Raw genomic sequence first — 21,014 nt, 5'->3', positions numbered from 1 at the left:
GGTAATGGGGCTGATGGAATTCTCTGGGAATGTCTGCTCAAGTAGATTCTCATGTCAGTTCCTGAGGACAGGCAGTGCACTAAGTGCCTCAGTAGACCTAGGCCTTTCTTGCTTTTGTTTTGTATTTGAATCCCAGCAATTCATTTTGTGCTACTGGAGGATGTCACAATCTTTAATGCAAACAAGGTCACAACATCCTTGTAAGGGATGCCCCGTAGTGTTCTTGGTTGTAAAAGAAGCTACAGAAACATCAAAACTGAAATAAAGACTATATGGCAGATTTCAACTGGCACAGGTGTCTTGGTCTTCTGCATGTAGAAGTAAGGTCCTGATGACCTGGCTGTGTTGGCAGGTGCCTGTAGGACTGATGTTAATAGGACTGAGCTGTTGCAGGTTAGCATGGTGAGCGTTAGGTCCTGAATAAGATGCACTGGAAATAGTACCTTTTTCTCTGTATAATCCACATCTGTATTAGGAATACTTTGTCAGGTGCAGCATTCCCTATACCAATGCTTTAATGCCCTTTTAAACCATGAAAGATTTTTCCTATGTGTCTTAACATCATCTGACAGAACAGAACCCCAGCTTTAACATAAATATTGTATATAGTAACACCAAGTGCAAACCATAAGCCTCATTAAAAGTGCTTGAAATCATTGAGTGCTTTTAGAAATATTTCTTGGTATAGGCGTGAACACAGAATTCTGTGCTTGCACAAGGAGTAACCTCCCCAGAAGCATTAAGCACTGATATTAAGGGAGGTTGAAGCATTTTTATGCAATGCTAAAGTACAGAAACAGATGAATGGTAATATTTAAACATTTGTGTCTGATTTTGTTGTGGTGTCTAGGCAGCATTAACTATCCAGGACAGCCACAAAGAACTCCACAGGTTACTTCTGCAAGAGAATGAGAAGACGGGTTGGGGACATGGTTCCTGGCTCACCCTCCTTATGGAACAAGACAAATACCGGAGCTCAGAAAAACAAAGGGAGGAGCTGGCGAACATAGACAAACTCAAGCAGCAGTTCCAGCAGGAGCAGCAGCGCTGGCTGCGTGAATGCGAGCAGCGGCAGCGGGAGCAGGAGGCGAGGGAGGGCCGGCTGGGGCAGCGGGAGCGGGCCTGCGGCTGCCAGGAGGAGCTGCTGGAGAGGAGCCGGCAGGGGCTGGCGCTGCAGCTGCAGGAGTACCAGCAGAGCCTGGAGAGGCTGTGGGAGGGCCAGAAAATGGTGGAGAGAGAGAGAGAGAGCCTGAAAAGGAAGAAGAGGCTCCTCTGGCGCTGGAAGCATGGTTGCGAAAGCAGCCTGCTGTCACCTGCAGGGAGCTGTGAGGTAAGTGTTTCCATGCCTTAATGACATCCCAAGCTGCAGAGCTGTAGAGATGTTCCTCGATGAATGGACCACCATGCCAGGGTGTCTGCTGCTTGGTAATATCCAAGGACTTTCTTTTAATGTTGGAGCCGTGCGGGAGCCACACTTAGGGTATAACATTGAGGAGATTGGAATTGGAAGTGTGAGAATTGTGTTTTATTCTGCTTTACTGCTGTGGTTGCCACCTTCTGGCAAGATACACTCTGCCTCTTGCTTCTTGTAGGAAAGCTAAATTGTAAGGCTTGAGGCATGCAGCGCTGTCAGTGAAGGGTCAGTCACCCTCCTTGTTCCTGGACAGCAACACTGTCTCCAGCAAGGAAAAGAGGCTCCTCCAGGAGGGGGCCCGGTTCCCGTGATATCCTATCAGGCCCTGCACTGTCCATCTTGCTTCTCTGAAACAAGCAGCCCCTGAGGGAATGAGGTTGGTGTGTGGCTCCAGCCTCAACAGTGTAATTGCGTATACCGTTGGTCATTATTACATGGTCATTATTAGATGACGCTCTTTAAAGCAGCTCTGAGGCTGCTTAAGTGTTAGTACTGAAAATGGTTAAATTATTGAAGTTGAGGGTGCAGGAAAAGAGGCTGGCTCTGCACTCAGCTTTTGGGTGTTAACCTGCCAGGTGTGCCCTGGTCCCCTAGTCCCTCCACCAGTGGGCAAAGTCCATTGCTGTTCTCTAAAGCACCTGTAAATGAAAACAAATCACCTGGATTCAAAGCCCACTGACCCAAACAGCTTTCTTTCCATCAGGTTTTCATTTTCACAAGAAAAAATGTAGAGCCGTTCTTCAGGCCATCACCTCCCTAGCTTTTCAGCTGGCAGCTGACCCATAACAGGCAGTGACCATTCAGTGCTTAAGCCTGAGCCTGAATGAGGAGATGAAGGATTGGCCTCTGACCTCTTCCCTTTCATCCAGCTTTTGTGAGCATGGTGTGAACACGACTTATCCCTATATGCTTGCCCAGCCCAAACAATGAAGGCACTGTGTATTAGTATAGCTTGTGGTAAAAGTTTGACTTATTTGGCAATGCTTAAGAAGTGGATGATAAAAGCTGAACTTGCCCATCAGCTCTAATTAATGAGACTTTTGAAGTCTTCTGAGGAGAGGAAGTTGAAGGGTGACAGCTGGATTCAGGGATGGTCAGGATGCCACAGACAGAGGCAAAATAATGAAATCCTGAGTGTCAAAGAGCCACAGGTTTTAAGTAATCCTTAACCTACTATTTCATGTGTAAGGATATTTCACTTGTGTTTTTATTTCAAGTAAACTACATGGCCTGAATGCACTCCAGTCCTTGGGCTTGTCTCTGTCCTGCATTTTCCAATGCCACATGCTGCATCAGTAGCAGGGCCAGGACATTTACCAGCCAGCCTTTCCTCCCAGAGCATTGTTTTTGCCATCACTCTGAGCCTAGCTAGTTTTGGATGGCCTGACATTGCAGCCACTTCCACTGCTACTCCTGCTGTTGGTGCGTTCAGCCTCGATAAACACCTGTGGGCTGTTGCAGGCTGCAGGACATGCATTTTCATCTCCCAGGAGCCACATGCACTTGCTGAACACCGTTTGCAGTCCCCAGTAGGGTGGCTGCATCCTGTTCTCTATGATTACACTGTGTGAAATGGTACTTTAGGGAACCACGGGGCAAAATATTAACTCCCTAAAAGAAGTCAGCTACCCTTGGTGCATCCCAGCTACTGGGTCTTTGTGATTCGCTATTTTGCAATTATTACTGAGTCTTTCTGTGTTTTGGGAGGAGCCAAGGCAAAATATGCTCAATTATTGTTGTATATTCCTGAATGCATGGGCAATTTAACATGTTCTGATGCTAGCTTCTGGGAAATTAAGTGACTGTGTGGTAAGAATCCTCATTCTGTCCAGCATTTAACTTAAGGTACCCTGATATAAGTGTTCTTCTCTGCTAGACAAAATTGAAAATGCCTTTTTTTTTTTTTTTTTTTTTTTTTTTTCCCTTCTGCAGATAATGGAACATAATCCATCAGACCGCTTACTTTGTGAAAATGCATTCTACTTAAATGAAGCTGTAGTGTGTTTGTCTCTAAGCAGCCTCAACAGATCAGATTCTTCTCTTGTTTATGAAGATGGTGTATATGGGTTGAACATCTCAAACTCTGACGTGGCACGGACTGGTGAAAATCAGGTGGATCTCAGAATGGACACTTTTTGTCAGCCAGCATTGACCAATGAACTGTGGAAATCCACTGGCCCTTACCAGCAGATGCCTTTCTCCTGCAAAAACAACAAGGATGCCTTTAATAATGGTAATTAGTCTTTATTTAGCTAACAAGTAGTATGGGCAGTTTGCCACCTCTCAGGATGAATAGTCCTAGGGAGGAAAGCAGCTTGGTAGTGGCAGAAGCAATCGATTTTGCTGAAACAGTTGCATGCCATTTTGCAATATTTTTGAGGGTAGATGAAAAAACGAGCAGAATAGAACACAAATACAGAAATCTTTTGCAAAAAATGTATCCTTGTCTGTGTCTGTATAGAGCTATTCAGTGTGTTGGTCTGCAAATCATTTCCCCATGTTTTTTTGGCTTTTTTTTCAGGGGAACTGAAGTCAGTCTTACTGGTTTAGTGGCTGTTTTAGGACACAGCTGCACCACTAGATGGTTTCTGGTTAGAACAGCTTTTGATTAACTATCTTAAGATGGTAATCTCTGGTTAAAGACCTTCCTTTTTCCTTCACTGGGAATGAACTGAGAGTATCTTGTAAGGCTTGTGGTAGTTGCGGAAAGAAAATTACATCACTTCTAAGGGATAATATAATCTTTATCAATAAGCAGTCATGTGATTTAAAAGTAACTTTTACTGCATTACCTTTCCTTATTTATGTGTTTTGCCAGAACTCCACAAGACTGGTTGATTGCATGGTAGTTACTAACTGTGGCTACCAAAATGAGTGGAAAAATGGCACCTATCCGAGCATTACTTTGCACTGAAAATTTTCTGGGTGACAAAACTATGCTAATGAGAAACTCTAAACAATCTGGTTTTTGTTTCTGCTGTTGCACAGTGCTAGTTTTGATCTTTTGTGGTATCTTCATTCATTTGTTATGATGAGAGTTGCAGAACAGCTTGTAAAAACACGACATCTAGAAATCATAGGGGACAATGGTGTGCTTTTGGTGTAACAGATGAAATGATCTGTCAGGGATTTCCTTGCACAGTCATGAGATCTAGGTGGCACATGGCAAGTCAGCACTGCGGCAGCACACAAACCCCCCTCTTTCTCCAGCTGGCGGCGCAGGATGTTTTCAGTCCCCATGCCTCCTGCATGCAGCTCAGGTCACAGCAAGACTTGTGGGCAGCAGAACTAGGTAGGATCAGAAGGTTAAACCATATATGGGTAAAATTTATTATTATTATTTTTTAATAATCTTAGGTCAAATCTTGAAGTTGTTCAAACTGAAAAGTCCTTGGTTAAGGAACCTGTTACTTAGGACTCCTTGTAATGTGTTAATCAGGCATCTGCTATGCAGCCTTAGTATAACAACATTGTCCTAAGTACACAGATTGCTAAAAAAGCGTTTTATATTCAAAGGTATGGCTGACTATTCTCATCACCACAATCAGCAAACCAAGCTGATTAGCAAAAGAGATTAATATTTCTAAAAATGCCTAAATAATTAGCCTGGTGAAACTTGTTCTAGTTTGACTGAAGCTGTCGTTTTAGTAATAGGTTAGCTAAGCTAGTGCAGATTTGAAAAGGAACACATACGTGGGTTTAAACCTTTCAAAAGTGGATTAGCTTGCACTGGCAAATGTTCAGATGCAAGCTAACCAGGATACTCTAAATTAAGCCCACATGAGAGTATCTGGTTTAATTAAACTGGCTTGCACCAGTGTAATTGCACTGATTCTAAGATAAGCTGGTGGAGCTTCTCTGTGTAAAGATGCCCTTCACCTACAATGGGCTGACAGTAGGCCGGCATGTTGTTCAGCTTCTGTCACGGCATCTCATGCAGACATCCTGATCTTGCTGTGGTAACAGGGCACCAGTACAACCCCAGCAGCCTGAGGACCAGCAGTAGCTACAAAACCTGCCCAAGAGGGAGAGTAGCAGGTTAGCTGAAATCTCTCTGGTGAAGCCATGTCTGTAAAAACTGCAGCTAATGCCTTGATTAAGTCACAAAGCACTGTTGGCAAGGCAGTGCAGCAAATCCTCGTGGCATCCTGGTGGTGCAGATGGTGTTGTGAAGCTCTCGGCATGCTGGTAGAGCAGGCAGGGAGGGAGCCTCCCCCCAGAGGGATGTGCCATCACATTCCGTAGTCACATTTGTGACTCGGAGGGTGACAAGTATTTTATGCTCTGATCATGCAGTGCATGAGTTTGCATGATTCAGGCTTGCTTCTGTCATGCATTAGGAGCCACTGTACAGAGAACAGAGAATGAGAAGAACACTGAGCATCCGCCTGAAAGACAGATGGCATCCATAGCCCCAGCAAATGGCTCCCCACATCGAAATTAAGTAAATCACTCATTCCTAAGCAACGGGAATCAAGTTGAATAGCGTGAACATTTCATAACTAGAAAGCGGATTACTTTGTGTTGTTTTTTGGCCACGCTTTTTCCCCAGAGAGTTTAGCAGTTTAAGAAGTGCCTTGTGCCTTTTTTTCCTGAATCCTATGCAAGATAAAGTCAGCTTTGACTGCTGTGAAAGAAAACCAGCAAGGATACAATGAAAGAAGGACTAGAAAGAATTTGAAAGTTAGCTGAAACTTTTCATATTTTTATACTGATGAAATGTCATGATATTTTTCTGTATTTTTCAACTAGCTCTCTATATAAAGTCTCATAATCATCTTTCCAAAAGCAGTCCTAAATAATAAGTTAAAAAAGAATTAAGAAAAACAGACAAACAAACTGAGTATGCTTTACCGGGAATAGCCATGTACCAGCTACATACATAGCCAGATCTTGTGTATAGTAAGTTTGTGTGCCCAGTACACGAAAGGAACTTGATGGTTTTGATTAATTTTCATAGAATTATTAGGCATCCTGTAAGAAGTCTGGTCTGTCAGAAAAAAAAAATAATTAAATTATTTAATGAGAAATACCACCTGAACATGTTGTCAAGGGGTTAGTCATGCTGCATTATACTGTAAGTTAAATACTGTGCAGTTTAGTTTCATAAATATACCCAAATGGAAGTAGCTACATTCCTCCAGTGCATAATTTTCCATTCATATTTTCTAAGGTAAGACATATGTCTCTTCACATTGCTAACATCATGATTATATATCATTGTTTTATATGTATGGGAGGGAACTTTACTAAAGACCTTGGGGCAAGTTCCCACAAAGCTGAAACTGGCACAAGTACACTCACTAGAAAAGAAAGGTGTGTCAGTCAACAGGAGGAAAATATGATTGAAAGAAAAATGTGTTAATGCTTTACACTAATGGTTATGAAATTATCTGCATGAAAGAAGACAAGTACTTTAGCTAATTAGGAATCAGGGGAAGTATAGGTTTTGTGTCAGACTAGACTGAAAATTGAATAAATTACATCTTGCATTTAATTGACATGTTGGGTTGACTACCTGGAGTGATGCCTAAGGATCTACCTTTGGATTCACCTCTTTGATTTCAGAAATCAATGCAATTTTAATTCTTTTAAGCTTTGAAGTGAGCAACATTGCAATACCTAGTACTGCCTTTTATTTTTTTTTTCACATTTATTTATTCATTTATTTATTTATTTATTATTCATAAGTTGTATCTGCAAGAATAGAGTTGAAAAGTGAAAGGTCTGGAAAACTGCACTGAAACTTGATTATGGAAGTTTTTTCCCAAACGTGCAGTGTTAGCATGAAGGCTCTTTATACATGGTATAGTGAAAAATGTGGTTTAATCCTTATGGGGAATATAGAAAATGCTATGATCTCCATAAACAGCCAGATACAAAAACAGGGAGAAAAAAAAGGGCTCTGTTTGAATAAAACATTTTTAATTTTTTGAGAGACGGTAATTTGTACATATATGCATATAAGCAAATGAGATAGTTTGATTTTGGCAAAACAATCCATTTACAGTGGTTTTCATCAAAGAAAGTGGTTTCTAGAGTTGTAAAATATTTAATTCACTATAGAAAAAGCAAAACCACAAACCAATCACAGAAGCAATGTTTAGTGTCCTGTGACTTCACTTGTTTTCTTTATCCTTCATAAGAAATCCCTTTCCTGTTCCTAAAGGCATATTGTGCTAGAGGTGATTGCTCTGTTGGGCCTGTTCTAAAAGCTGTGAATGAGATTCATTTGTTTTAGTTTCCCATTGATAATATCTGCTATGAGGTTTAGAATGACACATTGTTTTTTGGCTACCTTAACATTGTTTATGGCCTAATGGCATTGTATAGAAGTATCTGCATATGTTTACATCAGGGAAGATGAGAATGGTGCTGCATGGGCCTGGCTCATTGCGTAAGACAAATCTGTTGATGTCAGTACAGTTATACAATGTAAAACTGATGCAAATGTGATGAAAATCACATGAAATATGCTTTGTACTACAGTGCTAAAAGCCATCTGAAAACATACATGCTGTTTCCCTGTGCTTCCAAGTCAGCACAGGATTTTGGCAAGGGCTGGAGCTTGGTAACTCAGGGCAGATACCACTGCCAGCACTAGGGGTGGTTAATGGGGTATTCAAGGACTTTGTTGAATAAGATGGCTTTCATCAGTGGGAACTTGTTAAATAATGTCTAACTCTTACAAAGAAGGTCATCACAGTTCTGCATATGTGACCGTTGTCAGTTAATTTCTTTAATAGTACTGCTGTATGAGCTCCTTTTGAGTACGTTTGACCCACTCATCCTCTGAACTGAAATGTGTACCTAGCACAGTACACGCTTTACTGGTCCCCAGTATAAACATCATCCTTTGTAGCCAACAGCAAACCAGTCCCGCATCACCTGCAGAATGGTACCAAAGGATGTTTTTCTGCCTATTTTGAGTTTTATTTTTCTGTTGTGTTTCACAACATTTCTAACAGGTATTTTTTTTTAATTGTTTGCTTTGCTTGGAATGTGAATTCTTTCAATTCTTTTACTTGAGAAGTGGAAAGGATCGAAATCTCTTAAAAGCGGAGGATACCTTGACTATGGAGCTCCAGGATTGTCAGGTAGCCTCCTGTGCAGATGTGATATGTTGAGCTACTTTAAATTTGCTCTCTCTTCTAATTGAGTAGATGTCAAATTAGGAACATGCATTTAACTCTAAATTTAATAGCGCCCTCTTTATCCTGCTTATTCCTTCTGCTCTTAGCATGGGTGGCTGCATAGGTAAGCAGACAGCCTGTTCAGTGCCCAATATAAGTTATTATGAGAATAAATTGAAATGGGAAAATATAAGAATATATAACTGAATATCAGCACCCATAGCTCCTGGGTTCAAAATTACATCGATTTAATAGAACAATTTGCTGTAACTGATAGCAGCAATTTTGTCTCCATATCACAGAACACTGAGTTTTGTGCTCTGCCATAAGACATCAGTGTTGGTGGGATACTTGGTGGAAGTGAATCACAGGGGAAGTATTTTTTCCTCTTGGGAATAACACTGCCATTTGTTTAAAGCAGATGGCAAAAGGGATTAAATCACATGGCAGTGTGATACCAAAGCAAAAAATATGTCGTTATATGTCATACGCAATTAGTATATTTCAAGTAACACTTGCTTTTCAGCTCTGCAACGTTAGGGTTTTGTTCTTCTGTTACTTATTTTCTCTTCTCAAAATACTTCTTATTTCTGAACGTAACCACAGTAGATGCAGTGGTATTGCATAACCTTTTAATTAAGGCAGTTAATGATGTACTGCTTTTGTTTTGTACGCTAATGTAAGTACAGAATTTCCTGTGCAATGCCTGTCTGATTTTATTCTTTCTAATATCTTCCCATTGAGAGCTCATTCACTAGGAAGGAAGTTTAAAATAGTGTCATGTCTTCAAAGTGATGAATGGAATGTAAAGATTGTGCATCCTCTCTTTTGGAGTACCACTGGAATTGGTGTAAATGTGCACATCGCACTGAGAGGTGCCTTGCCTGCAGACTTCATAAACAACAGAATGATGGCCAAATCTTTCTCAGCTTGCTTGTATTTATGATTCCAGCAATTTCAGTACAGTGTTTTTCGAATTCAGTGGAATTACTGGCATTAGTGAGTTCAGAATGGTGTGGACAGTCATCTTTTATACGCAGATTTATTCTTTACTTAAGCAAGGTTGTTCCAATGGATCTGGGTTACAGAGAACTGTAGGGGGGTAGAGAAGCATGTTTTGAAGCAGAAGACACGAGGAGTCATTTGCCAAAGGACTGCTCCTTCTGGTTTTTGGTCAGGCAGCTCCAGCTCAGGGTTGTGCAGAGCTGTGACTTCAGCAGTAAGTCCAAAGGGAAAGAGGTGATCTCTGAGGAGAAGCAGGCACAAAACAATTGTTAATTGACGTCAGAAAGAATCCATGGGAGGTCCATGATTTCCGTAGGTAAGGTGAGCTGTGGGTGGAGACCTGTTTGGGTGCCCTGCATTAGTACATCAAAAATGTTTTGTATATGGTTTATTATTGCAGTTACAACCTGAAATATATTAACAAGTATGAATAAATAATCCATCCTAGTGGCTGGGAGAAGCTGTTTATGGATGATCAAATTTTGCAAGATACTGAGTATGCAAACACACCCAAGAAAATCATGTAGCTGAATCACCAAGTGTATCTGTCTGGCTTATTTTGAAAAGGACAATCTCATTTTAATTATTTAGTATAATACTTTACATATTCCAGGAAATGGCCCGTAGCATGTTGTGTAAAAGTAATGAAGTCTCAGTAATATGAAACCACCTTAGCAGCATCTGCTGTTAAATATTTATTGAGAAACTGGGGAAGATTGTCTGTCTGTCTGTCTGTCTTTTATTGGCACTAATTATAAGAGCATCCAGTTGCCTTCCATATAAATTATATTGGCACTAGCCAAATTGCTAGGGGAGATTTCATGGAGTATCTTGTTCTGCTTCCTCAGGTGCTACAGAAGATTTTCCATTGGGTGTAAATTTTTGGTGGGGCAGTAGAAAGGAGGAGTCTTAGTGCTGGTATGGAAGTTGTTTTTAGTTTAATCAAATAAGAAGATCTCCAGTGGTAACCTGCTGAGATTCCTTGAATATTCGCTTGAAGTGTTATTTAGAGCTGGAACATAAATGCCACAAAAATCAATGTGATTTGGATATATTTGCTTAGGGTCTACCATACAAAAAATCAAAGAAACCCATGCACTTTGAAAAGTTATTGAATATATTATGTATTAAAGAATACAAGACAGACAAGGCATCTTGTAGATTTGGCAAGGACAAAAAGCATTTTTTTTTTTTTAAATTGAGCATAGCAGGATAGTTGTTGCTGACAGCAATAACTGCAGGGAAGATGTCTCCTGTGCAAATAAACTTGCCATTATACCACAGCAGAGGGATTAGAAGAGGGAGAAAGTCCTGAGAAAGGCTTCTGCATTAAAGATGGGCAGTTTTAACTTGCCTCCCAAAATGTTTGGAAGAAGGTATTTTAAAATACAGCGTCACCTTTTCCTGCTGTGGGGAAATGATCTGGTCTCTGTAGAAGTGGGATGGGACCAGGGCAGAGCTGCAGCATGAAGTGAGTGGATGGGAAGGCACTGAAGGGAGCTAGACATTTGGGTCTACAGAGGTGGGACTAGAGATGAGGAAAACCTGTGGCAAAGGCAAAGTGGAAGAAGGTGGTGATGAATTCAGGCTTGCAAGTGAAGCCAGAGTTGCCCATAGCAGCGATAAGTGGGAGCAGAAAAAAGAAAAGTGGACCCAAGTACTTTCAGTTTATTTGAGAAAAGCTGAAGGGATGAAGGCATGTGTTTTTTTGATAATTGTGCCTTTTTTTTTTTTTTTTTCTGGCTTTGATGTATGGTCTTCCCTATAGCTTATATGCAAACTTTTCACAGCAGTCAGATGTCCACAGAGGGGTTAGCAAACAATTAAAAAGGGCAACTATTTCAAAATATTTGATCACAACCTGAAACTTCCCATGCTTACAAAGCAGAACTTGTGGAATGTTTAGCTGTTCAATTCTTGCTGTTTTTTAATTGACTGCAAGAAATAAACATCACAGTCTACACTTCCTAACAACCAGATTTAAAACAGATATAAGTGGTTGACTCAATCTGCAGTCAAAAATCAGTGAATATTTCCCTGTCTTTTGAGTTCAGTGGAGAGCAATTATTTCTGTGACCATCAGATAAGAGTTTTTTTTTCAGATACTTTCATAGCAATGCCCATATTTTTCCTGTATTAATCAATAAGGAGGAGCTTCTATTAAAGGTTAAAATTACCATGCAATTGATTTGAAACAGGTGCTTTGCCTTATTTTTGCTTATGCAGCAACTCCATGTATTGGCATAGTATTCTTGTACCACTTACCAGTTTTGATCTTGTCAGCTTTTATGAGTGAAAAATATGGAGCTGGTCTGTTGTTGGGAAACCACTGTAAAAAGCCAAGGTGCTTAGGAGGTGGCTTGAGAGTGTTTTATAAATGACCTGCCCCTCCATTTATGCCCTCTTGTTTCTTCAGGAAAATATTTACTAAATTCCAGATCTTACTCCTTTGCGTTGCACCTGAGAGAGAGTACAAAAGCTGGGGACAAAACTGATTGTTTTCCAGGGACTTTGATTTAATGTTTATTTGAAAGCAAACTTGTAGTTTAAAACAATACAAAACACAACACCATAAAATACGAAGTGAGGTTAATCAGCACAGTGATGCCTACTTGTGGTAACAGACAGCTTTCGAGAATAGTTTTGATATGTAAATGTCCCATTTTGTTTCAAAGGGAGTAAATTTGTGCCAGAGACACTGTTTTTTTCAGGGTTAATGCTGTTTCTTTGGGAGGGGAGGAGAGCAAGCTTCATGACAATGGGGTGCAAACTGGGGAGGCTGACAAGGAAGGCATGGGAGTCTGCTTACCAGCAGCAGAGAGGTGAGCTGGTTTCATCAGCTGTTAACTCTCTGGGAGTTGAACTTTCCCTTTCTCCAGCAAGCACTCAGGCCGGAGCTTTCACCACTGGCTGCAGTTTGTTGTAGCTTCAGTCGGCTGGTTGGATGTCTTCTGCAGATCATGGGATGGGGGGAAATTGCTGCAGCTTGCCTTGGATTCTTGCATTAGGCTCCTGAAGGAGGAGGCTCCTGGTGTTTACCTGTTGCTGCTCGCTTTTATGATCAGTTGGGTGGATGACTGCCTCTGGAGAGGTGCTGAGGGCTGCGTGGAGTGGTGGCTCTGCACAGGCAGCTGGTACCGTTCTTTGTGATCCTCTGCAGAAAGGGTGTTCTTGGGGTTTTACAGTTATTTTCTCTTGATCATTTGAGTGCAGCTGTGTTTAATGAGCTGGAAGAGAAGTAGGTCAATAAAACATGTGTTCATTGTTAGCAGAATACCTGTTGGACCATGTGTGTGTCTGTAATTGACCATCTAAAGCTTCAAAGCTTAGCACAAAGAAAGCTTAATTGGGAATTCATACCTAAATAAATTAATATTAAGCAGAAGCAGAGAGCTGGCAGGCAGCATGCCCTGCCAAGGTGAGACTGTGGGTATTTAAAACACAGACAAGTTATGATTTCAGGTCAGACCTATTTTTAAGTCCCTCATTGATATACATTAAAAAACAGCATGCCTAAAATAGTCCAGAAGCTGTGTGCTTTAAAGCTAACACAACTGATACTGTAGCCATGTAAATAGGTTAAATTTTTAAATTATTTTGACCTAGGCTAGGGCATGCTGTTAATTTGATGTTAGAGAAGTATCCCTGACAGTGTCTGAGCCTGTGATGCTTTTTTCAATTTTTTCTTTGATATCACCCATGTTAGAAATAGTGTTTGCTGAGCTTTAATAAAAGAAGAGGGCTGCATCATCATATGACTTCAAAATCTGATAAGACAGGTATCAGGTAACTGAGTTGGAACCATTATGAAGCTTTATGAAAAAGCATTTGCAGTGGAATAATGTGGATTTCTTCCTGGCCAACAGTTTGGTCCAAACTGTCTAGACCAAACTTCTCTAAAGAATGATGAGGCAAACCTAAAAAAGTGACTCACGTTGTTTTATTGAACCCAAGAGCTAAACAAAGAGCAGAAAGATGTAGAATGAAGATATTTCGAGCAATTTTCCTGTGATCAAAAATCCAAAGAACAGACGTGAAGAAGGGGGGTATGTGCCAGACCATCATCATAGGCTTTAGATTCTTTCTGTTCTGTGTCTCCTAACAATAACAACAACCAAAAAAAGGCACCAAAATCTTAAGAGTTTAATTAAACTAAGATGTGTTACGTCCTAATTGATCACCTGCTTTTTGTGAAATGACCTCTTATTCACAAAAGTACTTATTTGCCTGAGAAATGCAGCCGCCTCTTTTTCCTCTGGTTGGGCTGGTTACAAGTAAATAGCAACATTCACATTCTCAGATTGGATTCCTGTCTTAGTGAGTTGAGGCTCCTCTTTCCATGGTTAGCTTCAAAGTCAATATGTTTTCCTGGCACTTTGCTGAGACCTGGTGTCGTGGTTATTCCCTCCATGGGCAAAGAGCTGTGCTGCCCCAGCACATCTGATGTTGCCACCTGTTGTTCACTTCCTCCTACCAACTAGCAGGCTCACAAACAACTGAACTTCCGATAACGGGAGATCCATCGCAAGTCTATCAATGCAATATCCATCACAATAGTCTCTCTCAACTAAAAATACAATCAAAACTGATCACAGTGCCTTTTGCTGGGAGGAAAGGAAGCAAGGCTGAGATGCCCAGAGCTCCCTGGGAAGTCTGCTCTTGCAAAGGAATCTGCACGGAAATCACTGGGAGCATCCTTAGAGACAAACATCTGCCTTAGGATTGCTGGTGGGGACTTCCAGTGGAGCTTACCGGAGTTAGGCTGCCATTTGCTACTGAACTGTGATGGCAATTGAGAGCCTGTCTCCCTTGGATTCCTTTGAATATCCCAGACCCGGTAGACTTAGCATTGTTTTTTAGGTGTCTGCCCATGCTTTGCATTATGCATGAGTGCCGGCAGGGGGATTAAATACAGCAACTCTGCCATTTCATATAGCTCCGGCCTGAAGTTGATGTGTCAGCTGTCAGTCCAGATGAACTCGGTATAAAAACTGGTACCAGTTGTTAGAAATAAATGGTCAAACCAAAAACTAATTCTGCATACACCTCCCCCCCCTTGGGAAATAATGGCTTTAAGAATCTTTAACATGTTCATTGCTGGAAGTGGAGTAAATCTCTCTTTCTGTACAAAGTTGGCCAACATGTGACACGGATCTTTGAAAGTCACAGCAAAGTCATTGAGTGTGCATGTGCTGCTTATGCAGTCCATGTAGTGTTTCCTATTTTTCTTTTTCCCTTTTTCCATCTTTTCCCTTATTTTTTCTTTCATTTTTTTTTTCACTCTTTTTTCTTATTTCTTTCCCTTTCCCTTTCCCCTTTCCCCTTTCCCCTTTCCCCTTTTCCCTTTTCCCTTTCCCCTTTCCCTTCCCCTTTCCCTTTCCCTTCCCTTCCCTTCCATTTTTTTTCTTTATATTCTCTTTTCTACTTTTTTTTTTTTTTTCTCTGTTTTTTGAAAAGCCCCGAGTATCCAACCTGGCCTGACCTTAGAGATGACCCAGCTTTGGGCAGGAGGTTGAACCAGAGACCTTTTCAGATCCTTTCCAACTTAAGTTATCTACGATGCTGAAAAATTGGTATCAGAGCTAGAGGAGAAAGGGCTGTTAGAAAAATACACTTGAGAGGGTTTTGTTGCCTGGAGTATTTCCTAACGCCTGGTTAAGCGCCGAGACATCTTCCCGTTCTTTCCATAACCGTCACTGTGGGCACTCCAGGGTTACCTGCAGAGGTCTTATTCTTCGGGGAAAGAGAGGTGAAGGAGGAAATCTGTGACATTTATTTGATGTGGAAATGATTACATCCTATGACAACAGTCAGAAGGTGAGCATCAGTGTGACTAATGAGTTGTTTACTTGGCTTTTGTGCCACCAGCAGCCCCCAGCCCAGGATAACGGCTGTTTGTTTTGGTATGTATTGATCTCAGATTTTGCAAATGCCTTTGTTTTGCCTTTGACCTTCCGAGTGGTTTATTCTATGCCACTAATCCTGTCGCTTGGTGTTACAGGAAGGGTGGGATAAGGTAGTTAGGATGCGTAATGCCACTTTTTTTCATTTCCCATACAAGATTAGCGTGCTTTTAGGCAGGAACCGTCTGTTCTCTGAATCTGGGACCAGACCTCGGGGGCAGAACTGAAGTCCTCCTAGAAAATCCCATGTAAGCTGGTCCCACAGGCTGTAAGCCTACAGTATGGCTCATATTGCTATACTTAGGCTGCCTAGAAATGTATTTTGGGGGCTTAAAATGTTTGTCTACCTTTGCCTGATACCTAGACGCATTTCACTGAATCTATGCTCCTGGAAAACTGGGGGTGGGGTGGGGGGCGGGGGTTCATTTTTAACATTTGGTTTGGCAGTATGAAAAAAAAGAGAGAGAAAAAGCTGCATTTAAGTGATGTTTATTGTTGAAGTGCTACTACAGATCATCTAATACCTGGTCTCTAGCCTCAGCGAAGCACATCCCGCCTTGCTGGGGAGTTGGGCCAGCCCTAGAGTGAAGGAGCGGATTTTTTGGTGTTTGTTTTTGCCTGGCGGGGCAGGAGGGGTGCAGGCAGCACCGCTTTTGGTGATGTGGGCGCTGGTCTGGTGGGCGCGCTGTTGAGCCGAGCACAGCCAGCCCTAGCATCACCCCCACGGCAGCGCGGAAGAAAGGAGCAAATAAATGCTAAACGTAAGAAAGGGAAGACTGCAAAGCTCATTTTGTGTCTAATGTTGGCAGGGGAATTAAGATCGCAACGGAGGAGGCTCTTAAAAAGGCAGATGGTCCTTATTGACCTAGCTCTAAATCCTTTCCAAGCCCTGACTGTCTGTCACAGCGCTGCAGAGAGGAGCCCAGTACTGGAGCTGGTGCAATGTTCATGGGTGTCCCTGTGCTGTCTCTGCCAGCCTGGCTGCCTGCACAGGCTGGAGAGTTTCTGGGCAGCCCCTTTCCAGCAGCAGCTCCCTTTGCCTGCTGTCCTCCGACTTGCTCTTCGCATGGACTCTGAGGATAAATGGCTTGTTTTACTGATTATTATTTTTTTTTAATTTTTATTTTTGGGGGGACATCCTTAGTCCTTGAGGCTCTTCACTAGGCAGCAGGTGGTGCTTTCAAGCCTGGTTCTTCCTTCTTTTGGAGGAGCATTTAAAGAGCTGTCTGCCTGGGGCAAGGGCAGCTTGTCTGCCCCATGCTGCAGGGGAGCTAGGGGGCCCTTTTTGGCAGCTGTCACTGCTCTGCACAAGAGCCCACGTTGGCTGGCACCTGGGTCACCCTACAGCAGGTCCTCTTTCCCTGCTCTCCCTCCTTCTGAGGCTTATCACTGACTCCAGCCTCTCTTCCCCTGTCCCTGAACAGCTGGTCCCCTGGCACGTTGCTCTGCCTCCTGTGAGGCTGGCTGGTTTCCATTTGGGCAGCCTCCAGCAGGGCACCTTGCAGGCTGGGGACCTCAGTCCAGGGACACGCTGCTTTTTGAGAGCCTGTGCTGTGTGCCACACAAAAAACAGCCCCTTCCCTCATCTGCTGGGTTGAGCAGGTCTTTCCTACTCTGTGAGACTGCTGTCACCCCCAGTGGTGGCAGGGCTGGTGGCTCCTGGATGGTCTCCTGCTGCTCAGGTTCTCAGGGTGCAAAGGATTAAAGAATAAATAAAGAGAATAGAAAAACAAAACAAAACAAACAACAAACAAAAACAAAACAAAACAAAAAACAGCTAAACTAGCAGTAAATCACTTATTTCAACAATGACAGCATCTGATTTGTTTTTCCAGAATGCTGTCAGTTTTCACTGCATAGCTCTGTTGCTTAGTGTTGTACCAGTTAATGAGAAATGGTTTGGAAACAGCCACTATTTTAATTGGTGAAGCAATTACTGTTTAGTTTTGATGGTAGAAAATAACTGTGTAAGGTGTTTCTCTTTCTTTTCTAGGTTTCTTCAAATTTGTAATTAGGCTTCTCCAATTATGTACTTCATAAACTTTGGAAACAGATCTTTCAAATAAGTGCTTACTGCATGATATTCTTATGCACATAACTTTGTCAAGATGAATGGACTCGCAGGACTTAAAAGGAATATTAATGTGGGCAAAATTACCCAGAAATATAAGTGTTCAGAGTCTGAGGACCTTTTACGCTTTTTACTGAATAAATAGAAGCAAATTCTCCAGCTTGCATGAAGACAAGCAGATGTAGGATATTTCTGGTTTCTTGAATCTGAGCCTGCAAATCATAATCTTTTTCTAATACGGCTATTACAAAGAAATAAATGCAAATGTCAACTAACAGGACTGTTCAAGTAAGAGAGTCCAATCCTTATGTGTTAGATATTGCAAGTCCAGAGTCAAGACTTATTCTGGATTTTCATTGAGGCCAAAACTTGATCCTTTAATTCCAGTGTAAAAGAGTAAAAGAAATGGAATTTGGACTTCATTTTACTACAACCCCAGTATGACCAAGCACTGCTTGTACATAAATACCTTGCCCCGGCACCCACCCTGAAATCTCAGCAGATGGTACGGTGTGCCTGCAAGCTGCACCAGGCGTGAAACACCAAAGCCTGTTTGCTCCCCTAAGCTGGGTAAATATCAAAGCAGAGAACATGCTGAAGGCAGAGGCAGTGATATGACATGTTCCCACATGCCTATCCTGTAATCTTCTCCCACCACTCTAAACGCTGGGTTTGCAGAGTGCCAGGAAACTTGTTTTTCTGTAAACTCAATGAACAAGACTGTTGAGAGCTGTACGCATCACAGGAGTGCCAGCTGTGGGCAGGTGACATTGTAAATTGCCACGATCTAGAGTGACACAGTGTGAAAAAAAAACCAAGTATCTCCTTTATAATAGATTTTCATTGCACATGTGAGAAGGGGTAGAGACCAGAGCAGGCACAAAATGGCATGAATGAATGACAGAAACCCCAAAGGCTCCCAGAGCTGGGTTTGCTTGCTTCTGGTGTTAACTGTGGTGACTGTGGCAGGGGTCCCAAGCTCTGCTGCTTCTTCTGCAGTTGTTTTCCCAGAGGTAAGAAAGAGGTGTTAACCCTGTTTAAGTAGTAGAGGCTGGTTGGGCTGAGACTGCAGTAGAGAATGGACCAAATATTGCAGCATGGTCATTTCTCATACCTAAGTATGATGATACATGCTCCCTTCTCATGCATCTTGTTTTTATGGCAAATGCTGATTTCAAGGAATGAAGACGTAGAAGAGCCAAATACAGGGGTGTAGTTCCTGATGTCCTGAAATGGTACAGACATCTGACTGGGAAAGAAAATCCAACCTTTTTAAAAATTTATTTATTTATTGGAATAACCCTGAAATCATTGCAACAGCCTTCAAAGATCTGCTGGGGAAAAAAATATAAGTGCCTGGTTCACTGCATTTGCAGGAGAAAATTGGGAAGATAACAAATGAAAAGTCTTTGTGAAGTAATTTTGTAGCTTTTGGTTACAAGTACTATCTCCACAGCTAAAAGACTGAGACAAGAATAGAGTAGGTGTTTTGCCCAAAGAAGCACAGATAAAACTGGCAAAAAAAGTTGTCTGGTTATAAAGCTATTACATACTGCAAGTGCAAGTCCAGTAGATCTTTACCAGGGCTTTGCTCACTTGATTCTTTTGCATACACGAAAAGAAGAAAATAAAATTCTGTGTAATGATGGAAACTGTATTAATTTTACAATTGGATTATCTTTCTAATAAAGGTACCAATTATGTTCTGTACGTTTCCCTCCAGCACAACTCTGACAGCAATTTCCATTAGTATGTGTCTGGTTGGCAAAGTAAGGGTAAAAAGTATTTTATTGTAAAATAGTGACACTGATCAAGATCCTCAGATGACAATGGAAAGACTTGAACATATTTCTGTAAATTTTGGCAACCTACATCTCACCAGGCTTTCGTGCAGTTCAGTAGTACAGAAATGTTTTCCTTTCTAGACAGACACAAGGTAGGAGGTGGTACTTGAGCACGCTGCTAATTAAAAGTCAAAATTTGCTCTTAATGATTGCATGGGCATGGAATAAGATGCATTGTCATATGTCCTTCTTTTGTGTATTACAGATCGAAATGCCTCACAAACCCAGGGTCCCCCAACAAGCGGTCCAAGCCATGGATCCATCCAGACACCACAGGTTGAAGCACTGCTGCTGAACCACCAGCCTGAGAGCCTGCAGGACATGAAGAGTGGAGACAAAGGAGAAGAGCATATTGTTTACCTCTGATGGCTCATTTTCTAATCTCTGTAGCACTTTAGATATATAATTGTGTTCGCTTTTCTAAATGTCTGTAGTTGCTCTCAGTATGACCAAGTTGCTTTAAGGATAGTATTTAATACTCAATGCAAGATTTTGCCAATGATGTATACAACAATTAAGTTATTTTGAAGCCTTAAAAATATTAATTTATGATTCTATTTCAAGTGCTTTGCACGAAATGGGTAGCAGGGGAGACGTAACATTTTGGAATTGCAAAGACACCGTCAAGAGCTGTGAATGCAACTGTTGCTTTTCTCATGAGTCCTCTTTTTAAAAGAGCAAACTAAGAGAGATGGGCCTGCTATTTGTGATTTCAGGGTATGAATCTGCAACCCTCTAACAATTGTGATATTACATGAGAAGAGAGCAGTGTAAGAATAATAGCTATAATCTTTCCTGAAATGCGCTATGTACATTAACTGTTGGGTCATTTTCCTTATTCCCTGACTCTGAATCTGCTCAGAGGAGGGTGATTTTTATGGTCTCGATATAATTGCTAATAAGTGCCTGTTCACGTCCCAGACTTTTGGTACTGTTGCCAGGTTATGTATAGAGATGCTGTAAGTCAGTCTGCTATTGTATTAGAACTGCCTCATGCCAGTAAGTGCCCTTATACATAAAAATTTACCAGGAGAAGCCTCATTGGACAAAGGAAAAGAGAAGGGAAAAACAGTAGGTTTTTAGTTTAACCAATCCCTTTGGAAACTTTGCTGCTTTTTTTTATGTGGAAACAACTAGCTTCCTGCTTTCAGGTTCACAGGATCATCAGGCTTTTAGGCAGTAAGAACCTGGGACCTGTTTTGTACCTTTTTGTCTTTCAGTATTCTTTGTACACTTTAACTGAATCAATTACATGCTCTATGTCTTTCTGCAAAACTGTCATGCTGATGTATTGCTCTGTCCTCCAAAGAAGTTTGAAAACAGAAGGAAAAAAATTAACATAAAATCTCCTTGCCCAGCTCCTCTGTTGGTGCAGTGCAACCAAAGCCGTGCTGCAGGCACCTCGGTTGGCAAAACCAAGGATGTGCCTATTTGAGTAGGTGTATCCTGCAGTGGTGCCACAGGAGCACTCTGGATGTTCCCCAACCATCGTAGGATTTCCGTTTTACCTTAAGCTTTGCGTTGTGCAAACTCTCTTGCAAGGAGCAGAGGTTTGGATAGTGGATGTTGTGGAGGCTTCTCATCCAGGGTTGGTAGGCTATTGGGAATATTAAAAAAAAAAAAAAAAAAAAAAAAAAAAAAAAA

General features: G+C 41.6%; 1 protein-coding gene across 6 annotated transcripts in view; it reads left to right on the top strand.

Annotated features, from left to right (window-relative positions):
- Positions 1 to 20,987, top strand: part of ARHGEF28 (Rho guanine nucleotide exchange factor 28) — a 127,695-nt gene extending 106,708 nt beyond the window's left edge. For all 6 annotated transcript variants that reach the window (XM_035310022.1, XM_035310024.1, XM_035310023.1 and 3 more), the window contains 3 exons: positions 851 to 1,330; positions 3,347 to 3,647; positions 19,576 to 20,987. In XM_035310022.1, the coding sequence (XP_035165913.1) occupies positions 851 to 1,330; positions 3,347 to 3,647; positions 19,576 to 19,736 (942 nt within the window). In that variant the 3' untranslated portion in view covers positions 19,737 to 20,987. The remainder of the gene's footprint in view (positions 1 to 850; positions 1,331 to 3,346; positions 3,648 to 19,575) is intronic.
- The last annotated feature ends 27 nt before the right edge of the window (positions 20,988 to 21,014 follow it).

Source organism: Oxyura jamaicensis, chromosome Z, assembly GCF_011077185.1.
Source record: "Oxyura jamaicensis isolate SHBP4307 breed ruddy duck chromosome Z, BPBGC_Ojam_1.0, whole genome shotgun sequence".
NCBI classification, from domain to species: Eukaryota; Metazoa; Chordata; class Aves; order Anseriformes; family Anatidae; genus Oxyura; species Oxyura jamaicensis.
The sequence above is the reverse complement of the archived record's forward strand: the minus strand, read 5'-3'. Positions and strand labels throughout refer to the sequence as shown.